Below are 20,717 nucleotides of genomic sequence, written 5' to 3' on the forward strand. Positions count from 1 at the left end.
CGTCCAAATCTTCAACCTCTCTTGTCTACACTACTGTAACACCAACTAACCTGCCTTCCCGCAGCCAATAAATACTGCTCCCAAATTATCTTTCCAATAATCAAATGTAATCACGTCTTGCTTAAGTATATCTTCATTTACATCCCTTTATTTAACGGATTAAAGTTGAAACTTCTTAGCTTGGCTTTTTACAGCCTCATAGCAATCTATCTCTCATGCTACTCGATTACATGCAGGCTCTACTCTGGCACACTGACTGTCTCCCCATTCCTATAACATATACATCTTCTTTGGTAGGAAAACAGTATTTCTTGATGACTAGTTATTAAACAAAATAAAAATACGTATCTTTTATGACTTACCTAAATCTATATGTACAAGTTCTGCTGATTGCTCATTTATCAAGATATTCTGTACATGTCTATCACCAAGTCCAAGTATGTAACCAACTGGGGAAAAAAAACAAACCTGAAATCACTGGTATCATCAATTTCTAATAACACTTAGTTATAATTTCAACTATTATCATTGATTACATAATTTTAAGTAGCTTGGACATTTTAGCCTACTTAAAGGAAAACATGTTCATAGCTGGCCATTTTGAAGTCAAATCTCACCAGCTATTTTCATTTATACTGCATTTTAAAACCCTAGATAACTTGCTAAAAAGTTTCCCCTTTACAAATACAGCACATATTTTAAAATATTAGTACTCTGACATTGGTGTGGTTAAAGTTGAGACCATTATTTACCAGGACCAAGTGCATATGCATTCAAATATTTATTGAGTAATTCATGAGAAAATTCTTCATTCTTCAGTGAAACTTTCTTCTGCTTGGTTATATTTAACACAAATTAATCATTAATTCATTTCATCAGGTATATACCAAAAAAAAAAAAACCCAATTGATTTTTATTTTTTATTTTTATTTTTTTTAAATATATTTTATTGATTTTTTACAGAGAGGAAGGGAGAGAGATAGAGAGTTAGAAACATCGATGAGAGAGAAACATCGATCAGCTGCCTCCTGCACACTCCCTACTGGGGATGTGCCCGCAACCCAGGTACATGCCCTTGACCGGAATCGAACCTGGGACCCTTCAGTCCGCAAGCCGACGCTCTATCCACTGAGCCAAACCGGTTTCGGCGATTTTTATTTTTAAGACAGATGATGACACGACTTAAAATACCTTTAACCTAAAAAAAGACACTAGGTTGTTACAGAAAAGACACCACATAGGGAGCCAGGATGGTTTGCTCTGTCATTAACAGGGCCTACTTTCTTGTTTATAACCTAAATTAGTCGAATCAGATGAACGATCCTCAATGTAGAAGAGAATTTCATAATTATCTACAATTGTTTTAAACATACATGCCCTGCCTTCTTGGGGAATGGTCCCGAAGTGATGGAGGCAGTGGTCTTTAGCTAAAAGCCGGGGGATTAAAAGATAAAAGATCTCTGTTCTTGTTAGCTCGCACACTCTATGATTATGTTAATTGCCCTATCTAGCCTTTCCAATCTCTTACAAATGAAAAAAGCAAAACAGTCAAAGTACACGTTGGACACTGAATATTTAAATAGGTATTGTTATTTCTATTCTAAAAACAAAATCTTATTAAACAGAATCAATCACTGGGTGTTTATATGGTATTACAGAGGTTCTGCACAAAGAACACTAATAATTAAAGGAAATAACTTACATGCAGTTATCATGCATTTTATTATTTTCCAAAGGAAATCTCAGAAAATAACACAATGAATTCAGGAAGAGAAAATAAACCATATTCACTATTAAACAAAAAAGAATAACCAGATTGTTTCTCTACCTTGGGGCAGGAGAATTCTCTCCTGCAAAAGCTAAGAGCTACAACTAGAAGCTAAGAACTGGGATGAGCCCAGCCAGAATGGCTCAATGGTTGAGTGTCAACCTATGAATCAGGAGATCGGGGCACATGCCCAGATTGCGGGCTTGATCCCCAGTTGGGGGGGCATGCAGGAGACAGCCAATCAATGAGTCTCTCTCATCATTCTTGAAATCAATAAAAAAAATATTTAATTAAAAAAAATCAGGATGAGCCCTGGTTGGCATGGCTCAGTGGCTGGAATGTCGCTCATGCATCGAAGGGTCGTGGGTTTGATTCCCGGTCAAGAGAGCATACCTGGGTTGGGGATATGATCCCACATGTTGGAGGCAACTGATCAATGTGTGTGTGTGTGTGTGTGTGTGTGTGTGTGTGTGTGTGTGTGTGTCCCTTCTCCCCCTCCCTTCCACTCTCTGGTATATACTTGATGAAATGAATTAATGATTTTTTAAAAAATCAAGATGAACAAAAAAACTCAATGATCTAAAGATGAAAACAATTTAGTTAACAACCACTATCAATAACATCATCCCCTGCAATTAAGAATGTGGGAAGTGTGAATTTACTAAAATGTGTAAGATTACCAATAGAAGAAGTAGCCACACTGCGAGTATAGGCCAATCGTTTCTCAAACCAAACAGCTGGGTCCAAGAATTTTTCCATGCAGAAATAACGGAACACTGGTTGAAAATTCTTACAAATATCCATGAATGTTTCATATTTCTCTTCATAAGACTTCTTTTGCGCATCCTTTAAATAGATCAAATATAAAATTATTTTCTCAATATTGTGTTCAAGTAATTTAAGCCCACTAAGAGTGTCTATATGGAAAATAGTATGACAGACGTACAGGTAATAAAAAGATAAGGTATCTCTACTCTCAAGGAGCTAACACACTGGTCAGGGAAGCAATTAATAACAAGTTCTAATACCTTTAGGGTTTTCATATTAGTGGAAGGATGCACACTAACTTGCATGATCCTGTAATCTATGTGAAAGTAAACAAAAGTGACAAAGGTAGTTCCAGACAGTCTTAGGTGGCGTTATGGCACTAGGTACTAGGGGTGGGATAGGAAACAAAAAGGAGGAAGAATGGGTCACTGATGGATGGCAAAGCAGCTGACAAGTGTCAGACCTGGCTTCTAACATACCTTCCTGAAGCATAGCTTGTCTACTTCACTGGGCCTACTCTCACCTATGTGCTGATGACTTCCAAATCTCCACCTTTGGCCGGGACACCTTCATTAAGCTCCAGCATGATGTGCTTCCCAACTGCCCACTCAACATCTTCACTGGGATCACTTCCAAATCCAAACTAATCCACCTTCTCAACTGTGGCAAAGCTCAGCCACTTCCTCTATTCTTTACACAGTAAATGACCTCTCCGTTTACCCCAACACCCTAACCAGAAAACTGGGTGCTACTGACTACGTTTTCACCAATCCCACTTCTAATCAGCAACCAAATCCTACCTGTTCTGCCTACTTATTATTTCTCATATGTACCCCCTATTCTCCATTCCTCTTGTTTATGAATCTTAGTTCAGATCCCCTGCTTCATGCCTTTTAGTCGGAATTTTTGAAAACATAACCCACAGTGCTGTTAGAGTTACCTTTTTTTTTTTTAATGTTTTAATTGATTTTTAGAGAGGAAGGGAGAGGAATAGAGATAGAAACATTGATGAGAGAAAGAAACATCAATGGCTGCCCCTCACTGGCGATCAAGCCCTGACATATGCCCTGACTAGGAACTAAACTAATGACCTCTTGGTTCATGGGTCCATGCTCAAACATTGAGCCACGCAGGCTGGGCCAGAGTTATCTTTCTATTTTTTGAGTAATGACTACTGATTCAATATCCTATCTGCTCCTCCTCAAAGACTAAGGCTGTGCTGTCTTTAACTGCATGTTCACACCTCCTTCTCTTTGCTTGTATCTTCTTCTGCTTGAAGACAAATTCGTTTACAAAACTTGCCTCAAACACCATCTCCTCTATGAAGCCCTTCTTGAATCGGAGTCTCTCCATGCCCCATCCCAGGGAGAACTAACCACTTCCTCCTCTGTCCTGCACTGTACCCTCTGTACCCTGAACAATGAAAGGAGAAGTAAGTGCATTTTAGAGTTGTAGAGACAAGGTTCAAATCCTTGTCCCACCACTTATTAGCTCATTGACCTTGGGCAAGTGAAGTTCTCTGCATTTCTTCTCACCTTTCACTGGGATGAGTACAATGATGATTAGTCTTAACATCTGTGAAATTTCAGATTCTGAAAGCTCACCTGGTGCAGAGGAGGCATTTAATAAACACTGCTGAGAGTGAATGCCAAATGACCCGTGTAATGTGGCAAATGTCCTAGAAGCTCTCTATATTAGTTTCAGATAAAAATTATTTCATAATGGTTTTGTTTTGGTGTTTTGTTTTGTTAAGAATTAGCATACATTGAAAAATATTAAAATCTCATCAGACAAGGGTTGACATTACAGTTTAAAAACCTTCATTTTCCACTCATACAACCTTTTATTCCAGTGAGCTTTCTTTCTTTTACTTAGTATCATTAACAATTACCTGCCGAAATTAAAACTGTTTATATTCTATATGTGATAACCTTGAGCTTTAATAAACTACTAAACAATCCTGCAATACCTCATACTTTTGGGTGTCACTTACCATCATTTTCTTCTGGCATTGATAGGCACTGATATCCTTTGGCCTGTATCTTTTATGAGCACCATTCTCATTGTTAACAAGAAATTCACCAATAGGGACAGTTCCTGTGCACCATTCAAGAACACCACTTCGCTGAGAAAGGGGAACCACCTAAAGTTATAGATTAAATACCTTTTGATTATGGAAGGGCATTAAATAGCATATGATAATCACTGAACTATCAGAGTCCGGGTGAAGCATTTTCACAAGTTGTATTACTATTTCTCTATCCACAGGAGACAAAGTTCTTTGGAGGAAAGCTTACTTGTTTAAGCTCTAGGGTAAGATTTTCTAGCCTGCTGCTTAGACTTGAGAACCTGCTCATCTCTTAGTCTCCATGATTCCCTTGAGAAGTCAGTCCTGTTTATGATCCCCTTCATCACCTACATTGAGCCATACTTAGTTGGTTCCATTTGGAAGAGGAATTAGCCCTGTTTTCCTTATGCTTTGTACTTTACAAAAAATGTTTTTATTGATTTGAGAGAAAGGGAAGGGAAGGGTTAGGGAGAAACATCAATGAGAGAGTGGCTAAATCAGAGATTGGCAATCTATGGCCTTGGACAAATCCCAGCCCCAGACTGCTTTGAAGAGCCTGTGAGCTAAGAATGGGGTTTCAGGTTAAAAGGGTTGTAAAGAAAATATAAAGGACAGATGACAGAGACCTTTTGTGGCCCATAACATCTCGAATGTGTACTATCTGGTCCTTCACAGAAAACATTTGCTGACCCTGGTCTGAATATGACTCTTGGTGATGCAGCAGAAGTAAAAACGAGTTACCTTGTATGTGCAGATAGTCAGCTTCCTCTTCCGGGTCTCAGTGTTTCTCTGCAGCAACGTATTACACATCTGGAAAACCTGCTGCATGACAGCATCTTGTCGCAGGTCATCACGGCCCTTCAGAATAATAATAAAAAAAAAGAATAACTAAGCACAGTTCATTTCTTTACAATAAAATCATAGCAAGATACATCTGAGGACTGCGAAAGGGCACTCAGAAGTCAATCTGAGCATCAGTGCTCCTCTTAATGGTCTCTTAAATAATTAAGACGTAGGCTATTCTTTCATAAGAAGCTGTAACACTGCGTAGGCAGAACAATTTAGAAAGAAGAATCCCCCTCAACTGAAACTTCTCCACCTGAGGGCAAGCTGCAAAAGAGCTGGGTGGGGCAACTGTTCTCTCTCTGCCACTCTTCAGCGAGGCCCAAAGAACTTTTGAACAGATTAAGGGAGAATCGCCATCCTTTCTGGTACAGTTACGAGCACTTGGGTATAGTGCCAGACTCAGCATATTGAAGCAAGGACCTTAAACTTGAACTAATCAAGAATAGAAGTAACAAATACCAACAACATATTTCACAGACCTAAAACAAACTCTCCACAAATTCATATGGAACAAAAAAAGACCCCGAATAGCCACAGCAATCCTGAGAAAGAAGAACAAAGTTAGAGGGATCGCAATACCAGATATCAAGCTATACTACAAAGCCACTGTTCTCAAAACTGCCTGGTACCGGCACAGGAACAGACATATAGACCAGTGGTTCTCAACCGTCCTAATGCCGCGACCCTTTAATACAGTTCCTCGTGTTGTGGTGATCCCCAACCATAAAATTATTTTCGTTGCTACTTCATAACTGTAATTTTGCTACTGTTATGAATCGTAATGTAAATATCTGATATGCAGGATGTATTTAGGTGACCCCTGTGAAAGGGTCGTTCAACCCCCAAAGGGGTCGCAACCCACAGGTTGAGAACTGCTGATACAGACCAATGGAACCGAACAGAGAACCTAGAAATTGACCCAAACATTATGCTCAATTAATATTTGGCAAAGGAGTCAAGAGCATAGAATGGAGTCAAGATAGTCTCTTCAATAAATGGTGTTGGGAAAATTGGACAGTCTTGCAAAAAATGCAACTAGATCACCAACTTACACCATAAACAAAAATAAACTCAAAATTAATAAAGGACTTAAATGTAAAATGGGAAACCATAAAAATCTTAGAAGAATCCATAGGCAGCAAAATATCAGACATATGTCTTAGCAATATCTTTACTGATACAGCTCCTAGGACAATATCTTTACTGATACAGCTCCTGGAAACTAAGGAGAAAATAAGCAAATGGGACTACATCAAAATAAAAATCTTCTACACAGCAAAAGAAACCAACAACAATACAAGAAAGCCCACTGCATGGGAGAACATATTTGCCAATGTTATATCCGACAAGGTTTTAATCTCTAAAATTTCTAGGGAACTCATACAACTTAACAAAAGGAAGATAAACAATCCAATCAAAAATGGGCAAAGGCCCTAAATAGATACTTTTCAAAAGAGGACAAACAGAAGGCCAGGAGACATATGAAAACATGCTCAAAGCCATTAATCATCTGAGAGATGCAAATCAAAACGACAATGAGGTACCATCTCACACCTGTTAGAATGACTATCATCAACAAATCAACAAACAACAAGTGCTGGAGAGGATGTGGAGAAAAAGGAACACTCGTGCACTGTTGGTGGGAAGGCAGACTAGTGCAGCCACCGTGGAGAACAAAAAACTAAAAATGGAACTCCCATTTGACCCAGTAATCCTCCTTCTAGGACTATATCCCAAGAAATCAGAAGCACCAATCAGAAAGGATATATGCACCCCTATGTTCAGCACAATTAATAACAGTTAAGATATGGAAACAGCCTAAGTGCCCATCAGCAGATGAGTGGATTAAAAAACAGTGGTGCATCTACACAATGTGCACTGCTATAAAAAAGAAGGAACTCTTACCATTTGCAACAGCATGGATGGACCTGGAAAGCATTATGCTAAGCAAAATAAGCCAGTCGGAGAAAGATATCACATGATCTCACTCATTTGTGGAATATAATGAACAACATAAACTTAGGAACAAAAAATAGATCCAGAGTCATAGAAGCATCGAACAGACTGTCCAACCTCAGAGGGAAGGCAGGGGAGAAGGAGGGAAAGAGATCAACCAAAGGACTTGTATACATGCATATGAGCATATCCCATGGACGCAGACGTAGGGGTGTGAGGGCATGTGCTCGAGGGTGAGAATGGCTGAGAAGAGGTCAATGGGGGGAAAAAGAAGATGTGTAATACTTTAAACAATAAAGAATTTAAATTAAAAAAAGAATATAGATAACAATCCCCAAAATATCTTTCCTACAACAAGCAAGCTGACTGTTAACCTCATCCTGTCTGTACATGTATAATCGTTATAATAATGATGATCTTTCAGAGACACATAAAAAGATGGAAAAAAGCATTGTGCTTCTAGAAAATAATGTATTCCTATTCTATAAGTTTTCCTTACTTGTAATTATTCAGAATAAAGACATAAATAAAGCAGGAAGAACATATCAACGTTTTCTTTGACTTTTTTCATCAACTCTCTAAGAACCACACCACAGAAGGGGAGCCTCACCTTGACAAGCTGTCTCCTTTCCTTGCCATCAGAGCCCACACAATCTATTATTTTTGGTAAATTTACACCTCCTGCTAAACGAAATTCTGCTTTGAATGACTGTATAGTCACCAGGTTTCTATATTCTCCTGTGGGGTCCACCTAATAAAAAATATAAAAATGATAATAGGTCAGATACACTATTTGAAAAATGAATTATCATCAATAATTTTAATACTAAAAAGAGGAAGGAATGTCAATGTGCTGTTGGTTAAGAACTGGAGCTATAACTTTCTGTTAAATGAAAGAGAATATTTGACATTGACAAGGCTTTAAAAAATGACACTGCTTCCCTAAATATATCTTAATAAAAGTAGGGTATACAAAATTGGAATAGTGTCATTGAAAACATGTCTTAACACTGACTTGTACATGTTAAGTCATCTAGGAAATAGTACTCACAAAATCATAATAAGGTAAATTTTAGAAAAGCATGGAGAGGAGTTCTCTAGGTTATAACTACTAAGTATGCATTTTCAGGAATTATTCAGCTAAATAATATTGATGGAATAGTTGGGAAGATATTAGTTAATTCACATAAAACAGTTATACTTCAAATCAAATAACTTTAGGTACTAACCACTGAATTGCAAACTCAAAGGAGAGATTTATAATGTAGTTAAAAATGATCATTTTCTAAACTATAACCTTTATTATTACATAGATCCCTGACCATAGGGTACTTATAGCAATAAAAGATCATTATTACATAGCTAAATGTACATTATAATCAATTTTATATTGCAACACACACTGCATTGCTTAATACTGTAATACTGTTCTATTATAATGCATATAGAACTTTAAAAACCAGTAACACAAGTAGGAACTTTCTTGCCAAGTTAAAAACTAATCTTGGCATAAGCACATGGAATTTTTCCTTCTGGCCAATGAAAATAACAGTCTATAGACATTCTTCATAAGAAAGATGGGGGTATGGAACTGAAGGCAAAGGAAAAGAAAGCTGGAGAGGCCTTTATGCATTTTAAGGCTTGAGCACAGGGAATTTAATAAAGAAAAAAACTATAGGTTGAAACAAATGAAATTGCCAGTATTTAACCAATTTTGATCTACAAAAAAGACGATTTCTAATGATTTAACCTAACACAGAGGAATTTAGTTTAATAAAATAAAAGAGTTGATGGTAAATTACCTTAATTTCCATAGTAGGAACAACAACATCTTCTAAGTCCTTAAGTTTAGTAATTGGCTGGTCTGCTGGAATTTTTATGCCTTCTGTATTTAAAATAAAGAGGTTTTAGTGGCAACCGAAAACAGGAACGGCACTGACAGTAACGCACAGCTCAGCAGATGCCACAGACCCTCCCTCTGGCTGATCCGTGGTTTAGTCCCTGGTTTAGGAATGAAGATCCAAGGGCTCGGGGCACACTGTAGCTCAGGGTCAGAGCACAGCGATGGTTAATTTAATATGGCTTACAAATGCAGTTGCTGGCTACCTGGCCCTGGGAATCAGATCGAGGGGGACAGCTTGAGCACCTTGAGATAATGACATATTTTTTAAGTCATTACATAAGATAGTTACCTAACGTATTCCTGCCATACTATTAAAAGTGGCTAAAGGGCCCTAGCTAGTTTTGCTCAGTGGCTAGAGCATCAGCCTGCAGACTGAAGTGTCCCGGGTTTGATTCTGGTCCAGGGCACATGCCTGGGTTGCAAGCTCGATCCCCAGTAAGGGGCGTGCAGGAGGCAGCTGATCAACGACTCTCTCTCATCATTGATGATTCTGTCTCTCTCTCCCTCTCCCTTCCTCTCTGAAATCAATAAAAATACATTTTAGAAAAAAAGAGTGACTAAAGGACATGACGGTATTTTTTGTTTGTTTAGAGCAGTGGTTCTCAACCTTCCTAATGCCACGACCCTTTAATACAGCTCCTCATGTTGTGGTGATGCCCCCTACCATAAAATTATTTTCGTTGCTACTTCATAACTGTAATTTTGCTACTGTTATGAATTGTAATGTAAATATCTGATATGCAGGATGTATTTTCATTGTTACAAATTGAACATAATTAAAGCATAGTGATTAATCACAAAATCAATATGTAATTATATACGTGTTTTCCGATGGTCTTAGGCAACCCCTGTGAAAGGGTCGTTCGACCCCCAAAGGGGTCGCGACCCACAGGTTGAGAACCGCTGGTTTAGAGGCACACAATAAATCTCATTCTTATTTTAAAGTAATAATTATTAAATTTAAATGTGAAGATATGATTCTAAACAAAATGGAATATCATTATTAAAGTATGGGGAGAGAGATACTTACAAGTGAATGCATATAATAAAAAATTACAGCATCTCATAATTATTTTAACAGACACAGCAAGAAGGATGGATTACATGCAAGACATTCTATGGAAGAAATGGAGGCTTTTTCATTTTTAAGTCCTAGGGCACAGTGAGTATCTAACTATTTTAAAAAGCTTTGACCCTAAAAAATCTTAGCTATTCAGTTATTTTAAAGGATGTGCTTCTATACAATTCTCTGCAACAGAAGATTACTCAGAGAAATCAAATAATTCAGTGTGGTCATCTATTATCAGTTCCACCAAAATATATTAAGTGAAAAAGTGAATGGTATTGAAGCCATTAGATAAAAATTAAGTTTTGGATCATGTGTGAATTGCAATCAACAGGACCTTTGTATCTGTAATTACAGTAATGTTTGTGATTTAAAGAGATTTACACATTAGGTTCTGTAATTAACATATCTCTACAGAGAATAACATAGCATGAAAGGAACACTCATTCTTTTAAACACATACTTCTCTGAGTCTTCCACTGAGTGGCATCAAAGTTTGCTAATATAATATAAGCATCACAAAGTGTCTCAACATTCCTGACCATCTGGGGCCTCCTACTTCTGATAGCACTTATAATTTTGGTTGCAGCCTCAGTTCGATCCTATTCATAAAAAACAAACAAAGAACAATGCATAAGAAAATACCTGACATTTCAACTTTTCAGATATAATAACAAAAGAAAAAAAAGAATGTATGCACATATGTAGGCAATGAAAGGACTATAATCCCTCAGATCCAAAAAAAACAGCTCCCTTATGAATGAAATACATAAAAGATATAATAATCTCAAGAGTAAGTGGCATGGGTGCCTTTCAAAATCTAGTTTTTATTTGCTCATTGCTGTGAGGAAAAAATGTAAAATATTACTGGTATCTCCTATGCTTTGAGAAGTATTCAGAAATTTTGAACCAATTTTAAGTGGCATCATAATAACAAAGGATTTACAAACCGAATCTAGTCACAACACACATTCTTAGAATCACTAGAATTTAAGAAAAGAATATTCTGGGAAAATATGAATATCACAATTCAAAAAGTTATATATGTTTAATCCAAATACCTCATCAAGCTGAGAGCTCTGTTTAGGTGCATTTTTAGTTATTCTACTCCATCTTGCTGCCTCTGATTTTGTCAAAGATTCATCTTTGTTCGCATTTGCTAAGGCCAATATAATAAACAAAGTATGATGGGGGTGATCCATTGAAATTCTAGAGATGAGCTGTCACAAATGAAGAACTATTAGTTTTATGCAAACAAACAAAAAAGTAGAAAATCCACAACACTTTTCATTTTACTTAACATTGAGATATGTGTTACTGTACTAGATACCGCAGTGGGTGAAGTGTGGGTTAGAGACAGGGTACATGAGGATAAGAGAGAAACTGAGTAATGTATGTGCAATGAGAGGAGACAAAAGGAAATCTTTGTTCTTGCCCTTGGCACAATAAATAGAGGACTAAATTTTTTTGTATTTCCATTTCTTAGAATGGAACAGCAGTACATACTTGATATAGTATATAATAATATAAAAGAAAAGTAATTGTTGTTTTGATTTCCAGGTTTACTTACATTATTGAGGATTTCATGAAATCCTAGGCCTCCCGTCATCTTGGTCCCCATTCTAGCAGCCAGTTGGTACATAAGAGGCAAAAACTTATATGATGGAATCTTCATTCCATATCTCTATCATTAAAAAATATAAAATTAAGAAACAATGCATTTCACATAGTCTCACATCTAAGTAAATAAATTACTCTAAGGCAGTGGTTCTCAACCTTCCTAATGCTGGGACCCTTTAATACAGTTCCTCATGTTGTGGTGACCCCCACCCATAAAATTATTTTTGTTGCTACTTCATAATATAATTTTGCTACTATTATGAATCGTAATGTAAATATCTGATATGCAGGATGTATTTTCATTGTTTGCGACCCACAGGTTGAGAACCGCTGCTAATGCTCTTCAACTAGCACAACCTTGTGGTTGTTAATAAAACTTCACTACATTTTTTCCTTATCATTTATCTTATCTGACAGTCTTTCTGATTGGCATTCTAGATTGATCCATCGTATTTGATCCTAAATTAAATTGTATTGAGAAGTGAAATATTTGGCACTGCTTATATTCCAGTGAACCCAAGAAGGAACGTGGATCTGGATCTGAGGACCATGGCATCTGCACTCCTGAGCAGACAGAGTATAATAAGATGGGGTAATTACCCCCTACATGCTAAAAGTAACAGGTTTGTGCACTAGTAACTGAGACTGGTTGTGTCTATTATGAGTCTTACCATTCTTTTCATCCAGCAGAACCATTTTACTTTTAAGCTTCAAATTGCCTGTCCCCTCCCAAAATGTATATACACTTTAACAGCCAAGAGCTCAATTTTGAAAATGAAATTTATTTTAACCTTTGGGGTGTCCCTGAAAATGTATATGCACTTTAACAGCTGAGAGCACAATTCTGAAAATGAAATTTATTTTAATAAACACTGCCTTTATAATTATTCAAAGTGTTTGTAAATATTTTTGGGGATACCCTATATATAATTAACATAACTTTAATTTTAGGTGTCATCAATAAAATCTAAGATTTTTAAATAAAAACTTATGAAATACTGCTGCCTTGATGCTTTCTTAAAAAAATTATTTTCCATTTACAAAAGAATTCTCTGTAAAAATTCTAGAAAAGCATAAAGCAGGCAAAGAAATCTACCTGTGACCTCATCATTTTTTTTAAAATATATTTTTGTTGATTTCAGAGAAGAAGGGAGAGGGAGAGATAGAAACACCAATGATGAGAGAGAATCATTGGTTGGCTGCCTCCTGCACGACTCCTACTGGGCATCGAGCCTGCAACCCTGGGCGTTGCACGTGCCCTTGACCAGAATTGAACCTGGGACCCTTTGGTCCACAGACCAACACTCTATCCACTGAGCAAAACCAGCTAGGGCTGACCTCATCATTTTTTTATTGCTTTCCAAATCCCCCTAGTATTCTGGGTACATTCCTGTGGTAATTGCAAAGAAATAGGAAAATACTGACCTAAATTCTCTCATCGCCATACAACACTGCATCATTGACGCTAATTGAGTATACCTGTGCATACTTGAACCTCTGTGTACTATGAGCACCAAGCCAAGTGCTAGGGATACGAAGTATACACAATCCCTGACACTAAGCTTTTCAAGCACATGGCAGAATATCAGGTTGAAAAAACAACTTGCCTTCATCATGCCACTGACTTCAGAAACTCCAGAATTTTCAAGCCAGAGAGAACAAAGACGAAATATCCACATATCATGCCCTTCTCCACTTAACAGGCAACTGATGTAATTTTCAACAGCTTTACATAAGAAACGCTTCCGATCCTCTTTCAGTGCACAGAGGGCACATTCATCCAGCTCCAGCTCTCGCTGAACCTTTATTGTGTATCTAGCATTGAATAATTAAAGTAAAACACAAAAGCCGTCAAATTTATAGGACAACAAAAATCATACATGATATACAACATAAGTGAAAAATCAGAAAAGGCAAAATTCTAAGGGTTATAAAGGAAACAAACTTACTTTTTGTCTTTTTCTTTTACTTTTTGTCTTAAAGTAAGTTTGTGCAATTCAAAAGCTATCATAGACAACCAAAGACAGAGTGGACTCTACCTAAGGTATTTAGTTTACTTTATTCTCTCCTTACACTAAAATATACAGACCAAAGGCAAGTTGGAATAAAAGGTTTAATTACATCAAAATAGGTTATCTTTTGTATTTAATTTCAACACCTCTTTTTTTTTTTATATAACTAAAGGCCCGGTGCACGAAATTCGTGCACGGGTAGGGTTCCTAGGCCTGGCCAGTGATCAGGGCTGATCTGCGGGGCAACCAGCAGGAGATTGGGTGCACCCACTGGCACCTGCCTTGGCTGGCCTGGCGCCACACACTCACCGGTCCCACCCCCTGCCACCGCCTCCTATCGGGGCCTGCAGGTTGGGGGCAGCTCCTGTGTCTGCCCCCTGGTGGACAGTGTGCATCACAGTGGCTGGTCGTTCCACCAGTCGTTCTGCAATTCGGTCAATTTGCATATTAGGGTTTTATTACACAGGATACCAACAAACCAAAACAGCAAAACAGAAAGCTAACAACCATCCTATATAACAAAAGGGTAATATGCAAATTGACCCTAACAGCAGAAAGACTGGGAATGACTGGTCACTATGACACACACTGACCACCAAGGGGCAGACGCTCAATGCAGGAGCTGCCTCCTGGTGGTCAGTGTGCTCCCACAGGGGGAGCTCTGCTCAGCCACAAGCCAGGCTGACGGCTGCCAGTACAGGGGTGGTGGTGGGAGCCTCTCCCACCTCATCAGCAGCGCTAAGGATGCTGTCCGACTGCAGCTTAGGCCTGCTTCCCGCTGGCAAGTGGACATCCCCCAAGGGCTCCCGGGCTGCCAGAGGGATGTCTGACTGCCAGCTTAGGTCCAATCCCCCGGGGAGCAGGCCTAAGCCAGCAGGTGGTTATCTGCCGGGGTCCAACCCCAGCAGGTCCAGGGGTTCCCAAAGGCGTAGACGGAGTCGGCGAAGAAGGAATGACACGGAGACAGCGTTCAGTTGATCAGCAGCCTAGCCAGGATCTCCAGCCAGGATCTCCAGCCAAGTTCTGGTCTGGATCTCCAGAGAGGTTCTGCTTCGGATCTCCAGCCAGGTTCTGTGTCCATGTTCTCTTGCTAGGTTCTCCAGTTTCTCCAGCCAGGTTCTGTAGCCATGTTCCCTCGCTAGGTTCTCCAGCCAGGTGCTGTCCAGGTTCTCCAGCCAGGTTCAGTCACCAGGTTCTAGTCAGGTTCTCTTGCCAATTTCTGTAGTCAGGTTCAGTCCAGGATCTTTTGCCATGTTCTCTCCAGCGAAGTTCTTCTGTCTGTAGGTTCTGTGTAGGTTCTGTCTTCTTAGTTCTGTGTTCTAAGCTCTGCCTCCTAAGTTCTGAGTCTTGCTGTCTTGTTACATCTGTATTTATACCAGTTGATTCAATCCTATCAATCTCTATTACAAAGGTTAGGGCGTTTCTTATCTCCATTCCAGGGAGTAAAGATTATGTAGCTTAAGCATGATTGTTCGTAGTTAAAGTGATTAATTACCCGCCTGGCACTTAGTTGAGGGGTTTTATTCCCTCCCTAACTTCAGGGGAAAATCCCTACCTGGGGAAACAACCTTTCTCAGAGACCTTGGTTAAAACACATAGTGCCAAGAAGGTGAGCAAACATATTAAGAACAGTATGCCATATATGCCAGGTCCTTTGAAACAGCAAGGATGGACCGGCTCCCGGCAGTTATCCCCTGAGGGGTCCCAGACTACGAGAGGGCACAGGTCCCAGACTACGTAAGGGGACACCCCCCCACCCCGCCCGCACAATTTTTTGTGCACCGGGCCTCTAGTATACTCTATAATGAGCTTAGAACCAGAACATGAATTCTGTGTATCTGTATACCTATAGTCACAGTATACCTGTTTATCTTGTCACTTGTAGACACCTAGTTAGTTACCTGTTATTGCTCTGAATATTATGTTCCCTAAGAAGGCCCACTTCCTCTTTGGCCCTTTTCAGGAGAGCTTGTTTGTTTTCAAATTCTGATGATTTCATGTAATTTTCAATCCTCTGGTACTGAGTATCTGAGAATCGTGCTAATGAGAGAAATGCCTTCATTTGTCCATTTCTGAGCTCATCACTGCTTTCTCCATCATAATTTCCAGCAACTTCTACTGCCTTCAAGAAAACACAATCTGTTTATATTACATTTACAGGTACTAAAGGCATCTCAAGAATCACACAGGTCAAAGAAATACCTACGCTAAAGTTTAACTTGTTTATGCACTAGCTAAATCATATGAACTACACTACTTTCTTGACTTTTCAAAACAACTCTGATAGTTACAATTAAACTAAAGCAGTAAGAAGAAGAAACAGGAAGGCTGAAAGGGGCTGGACTACAGAAGTCCTAATACTAGTTGCTGGGTGGTTGGGCTACAAATGAATAGCACAGACTGACTTGCACATTCCTTAATCAGCTAGTTTTGTACATAAATAAATGGAGAAATTATTAGAAACAACTTGTTGAAAGAGTGGGTGCTGGTTGTGGGGAAAAGGAAAACACATTTGAGCTTACTTTTAAAATATGCTCCTTCTTGGGAGAAAAAGGAGACATGTAATACTTTCAAGAATAAAGAATTTAAATTTTAAAAAGAATGCTCTTTCTTTTGCAATATTCTATTCCATTCTGCCCTACAGTTATATAGAGCTACAGCAGTATTAATTATACTAATAAAAGCCTAGGTGGCTGTCACGCCCTCGCACTACGTTGTTACAAGATGGCCATGCACACAGAGGAGGCGGGGCCTGGTGGCCGCTCTGCACAATGAGGCCTGGGGGTCCTGCGGCTCCACGTGGCACAGAGGATGCCAGTCCTGCATCTCCGCTGCCTCGCGAGGAGGAGGTGGGTCCTGGCGGAGGAGGCGGGACCAGCAGGGGAGGGCAGTTGTGGGCGATTGGGCCGGCAGGGGAGGGCAGTTGGGGGCGATCGAGCCTGCAGAGGAGAGCAGTTGGGAGCCATCGGGCCAGAAGGGGAGGGCAGTCGGGGGCCATCAGGCTGGCAGGGGAGGGCAGTTTGGGGCCATCAGGCCAGCAGGGGAGCGGTTAGGGGGCAATCAGGCTGGCAGGCAGAAGTGGTTAGGGGCAATCAGGCAGGCGAGCGGTTAGGAGCCAGTGGTCCCAGATTGTGAGAGGGATGTCCAACTACGGGATCGGGCCTAAACCGGCAGACGAACATCTCCCGAGGGGGTCCCAGATTGGAGAGGGTGCAGGCTGGGCTGAGGGATACTCCCCAACCCCTGTGCACGAATTTTGTGCACCAGGCCACTAGTAATATATAATACATAGAAATTATACTTTATTTGCTTTTGAAATAAATTTGGCCTTGATGAAAAGATCAAGTTTTATTCATGCTAAACAACTGTCTTAATGGTTGTAAGAAAACCTTACCTTTTCTAGATAGGTCTGCATGATGACTGCAGGATTTTCTAAGCAAGTTTCTGCTAACCAGTTGCCACAAACCCTCAGACATTCTGTGTATATAAGTTTTTGGTTGGGATCATCCTGCATATGAAAAGCAAAATCTTAAGATCTTAAAAGCATCATCAGGACTATACAAAAATATCTTTCACTTAGGGAAAAAAGCAGGTTAACAATGTTTCTCTTTATCTGCTTTCACCACACAACTATTTTAATAATCCAAGTAAGTAAATTTATGAAATATTCACCCTCTACTTATTATTATTACTATTACTGGAATAACTTACAATTATTGAGTATTTGTTTATGCCAGGCACTTTCTAAGGGCTTTATGTATATTTACTCATTTAACCCTATGAAATGAGTATTATCTTTAATTTGCAGAGTAGAAACTAAAATTGAGGTACAAAGAAGGTAGGTAACTGCAGGCAGCCTTACCCCAGCACCCATATTATTAAACAAAGTTTAAACATCATATCATATTGGCTCCCAGTAACTCTGGCATAATAGTGATTTTTCTAATAATGGAAGATGCCATACAAATGCTCAATAGCAAAAGTGCAATGAGTTGATATTCACTAATCAGGTGCATGTCAGAAGGACATTATTGTGATCACACCCTTTAACACATTATGATTCCTACAAATGCCTCTACTTTTGTCCATTGTGTGCTGTAAATAAAGCTTTAGAGCAGCCAAATCTTCAATAACTAATAGGAAATGGTAGATAAAACATTAACATTATATTTTCAAAGTATCTGGATGGACAACCTAATCATTCCAACTTGCTTATTTTAAAACTTTTGTTCTCTCAAGCATTTTTCTCTTAGTTATTTCAAATTGATAGTAACTTCATGTTTGTTTCCCACATGTCCTTCCTGAATCTTATAGGAAAAGGCATTGCAATAAATCAAATAAATCTATCATAAGATGGACTGATATAATTATTTCAAATAGGAAAAATGAATACTTTTTTAACCCTTTCACAAACATTAATTTTTCAGATTACTTTTTACAGTTTCTCACTCATAGCAGTAATTTCAAGGCTATAAAAATTATGAATTTATTAAAAATATTCAAAGCACCATAATTTTTTTATAACAAAATATTAATTCAGCCAATAAAAAAGGAATGAACCTCGGAACAACTGGCATCCAACTTCTTGATCATTTGCTTGAGAATATTCAGGGCAAGGCTCTGCTCCTGCTTTGCCCAGAATACTTGTGCTTCCTCCAGCTGCCACCCAGAAACTCCACAACTAGTTGAATTATATTGTTTAATTTGGAATATTGCCCTTTCAGGGAGCTGAAATGAAAAGAACACATGGAAGTAAATGCTTTCACTATTATTACTACTAGGATACATTGAGTTCTTGACTCTTTGTCAGAACTGTCCTAGGTACATCTCCACCTGCCTTTCCCAGCCCTCACATCTGACTGTTTTTCTCACATATATGTACGTGTGGGTATACATAGTACATAAAATCATTAAATTGGTAGGTATCTTCTCATTTTATGAAAAGGAAATTGAGGCTTAGAGGAGTTAAGTACCTTGCTCAAGGCTTAAAATCAGATCTAACTCAAAAATGGAAACCTTAGCTTAAACAATTATGCTATACTATATATATATATATATATATATATATATATATATATATATATTTTAACATATTCCTATTGAGTTCAGAGAGAAAGGGAGTGGGAGAGAGAGCTAGAAACATCAATGATGAGAGAGAATCATCGATTGGCTGCCTCTTGCATGCCCCCAAATGGGGATCCAGCCCACAACCCGGGCATATGCCCTGATCGGGAATCGAACTGTGACCTCCTGGTTCATAGGTCAATCAATACTCAAGCACTGAGCCATGCCAGCCAGGTGCTATACAGTATTTTAAGTGATCTCTGTCTCTCAATGACATTGCTTTTTTACTCATGCTTTCTATTTTCTAGGTAATAAAAAACCAGTCAAGAGGTGAGATGACATAGTTTTAAATTCAATTACCTGGGTGTTCTTGAAAGTTCGGGCTAGTATGGAGAGTTCCACAAGGTGCTTGGTGAGAATGTCCTTAAAACATTCTCTTTGGGAGTTCTCCATTTCTTTTTCCATCAAGAGCTCCAGGATGACTGTGCGCAGAGCCATGATAGGCTCCTGAAAACTAAAATCACTGTCTTTGAGAAGCTGGGAGTGCTTCCGCCACTTAATGTATACTTCAGAGGGTTGCCTTTCCACGACTGATCTGAAAGCAAAATCACAGAATTAATGTAATCAAGAGAAATGGGAAAAATGTGCTATAATGCAGGGTCTAAATTTAAGATATAATACAAAGGAGTTTATTACAGTAACAGGAATGGAACTTCTAAAAAATCCAAAATAAGGGTCGAAGTTTAGAAAATTACAAAATGGTCCAAGCTCTGAGGGTTGACAGAGAGGTTACAGACAATGAACATTTAAAAAAATTTTTCTTAAAAATACTCAGATTTGCTTGGCCGGCGTGGCTCAGTGATTGAGCATCGACCTATGAACCAGGAGGTCAAGGTTCAACTTCAGTCAGGGCACATATCTGGGTTGCAGGCTCAATCCCCAGTGTGGGGTATGCAGGAGGCTGCCGATTGATGATTCTCTCTCATCTTTGATATTTCTATCTCACTCTCCCTCTCCCTTCCTCTCTGAAATCAATAAAAATATATATATATATTTTAAAAATGTTCAGACTTCACAAAAAGCAGCATTTCCAAAATACTGTCTTCTGAAATGAGAACACATTCATCAGGCCTGTCATACAAGATGCCCACACCTGTATTCTTGCTTCAATGCTCCTCGTAGTAAAAGAGGACATGTCAGCAAGACAATGAAATCAACTCATTAATTTCCTACTGTAGCCGCCAGGCGTAGTGGATGACTCTATGCAGCTGGTAAAGAAATCGCAATCCCAGTGAAGGAAGTGCTGGCAAAGGTTTCATGGACCAACATTATTTATTAAAGGAAGAGGAAAAAGAATGCTGTATGATTCGTTTATATGAACAGTTTGCTTCCCAGATGTTTAAACTAAGCAATATTGTCTAACCCTTCAGAACTACTGTGTTGAGAGAAATTAATATGAAGCAGGGAGATAAAGAAGATGACAAAGTGCTGGCTAGTAAATGAAAGCTCTTTTACTTGCTTGATAAAGAAGGAAACTGTGACACACATTCATAGAACCAGAACTAATGATCCTAGAGCAGGGGGTATCAAGCATCTTAATCTCAGGAACCCCTTTACACTCTTACAACTTATTGAAGATCCTAAAG

The 20,717-nt window shown here is 38.8% G+C and overlaps 1 protein-coding gene across 1 annotated transcript in view; it reads right to left on the minus strand.

Moving 5' to 3' along the window:
- The window catches only part of ATM (ATM serine/threonine kinase), a 131,839-nt gene that overhangs the window by 10,039 nt on the left and 101,083 nt on the right, over window positions 1–20,717 (minus strand). Inside the window, exons 46-59 of the mRNA XM_081098784.1 lie at window positions 19,432–19,666; window positions 18,568–18,735; window positions 17,402–17,515; window positions 15,909–16,129; window positions 13,603–13,810; window positions 11,946–12,059; window positions 11,437–11,595; window positions 10,839–10,977; window positions 9,209–9,291; window positions 8,017–8,157; window positions 5,346–5,462; window positions 4,530–4,679; window positions 2,449–2,614; window positions 363–449 (exon numbers count right to left, since the gene is read on the minus strand). Coding sequence (XP_080954910.1) covers window positions 363–449; window positions 2,449–2,614; window positions 4,530–4,679; window positions 5,346–5,462; window positions 8,017–8,157; window positions 9,209–9,291; window positions 10,839–10,977; window positions 11,437–11,595; window positions 11,946–12,059; window positions 13,603–13,810; window positions 15,909–16,129; window positions 17,402–17,515; window positions 18,568–18,735; window positions 19,432–19,666 — 2,102 coding nt within the window. The remainder of the gene's footprint in view (window positions 1–362; window positions 450–2,448; window positions 2,615–4,529; window positions 4,680–5,345; window positions 5,463–8,016; window positions 8,158–9,208; window positions 9,292–10,838; window positions 10,978–11,436; window positions 11,596–11,945; window positions 12,060–13,602; window positions 13,811–15,908; window positions 16,130–17,401; window positions 17,516–18,567; window positions 18,736–19,431; window positions 19,667–20,717) is intronic.

This window comes from Myotis nattereri (genome assembly GCF_964212035.1).
Source record: "Myotis nattereri genome assembly, chromosome: 9".
In the NCBI taxonomy this organism is placed as follows: Eukaryota; Metazoa; Chordata; class Mammalia; order Chiroptera; family Vespertilionidae; genus Myotis; species Myotis nattereri.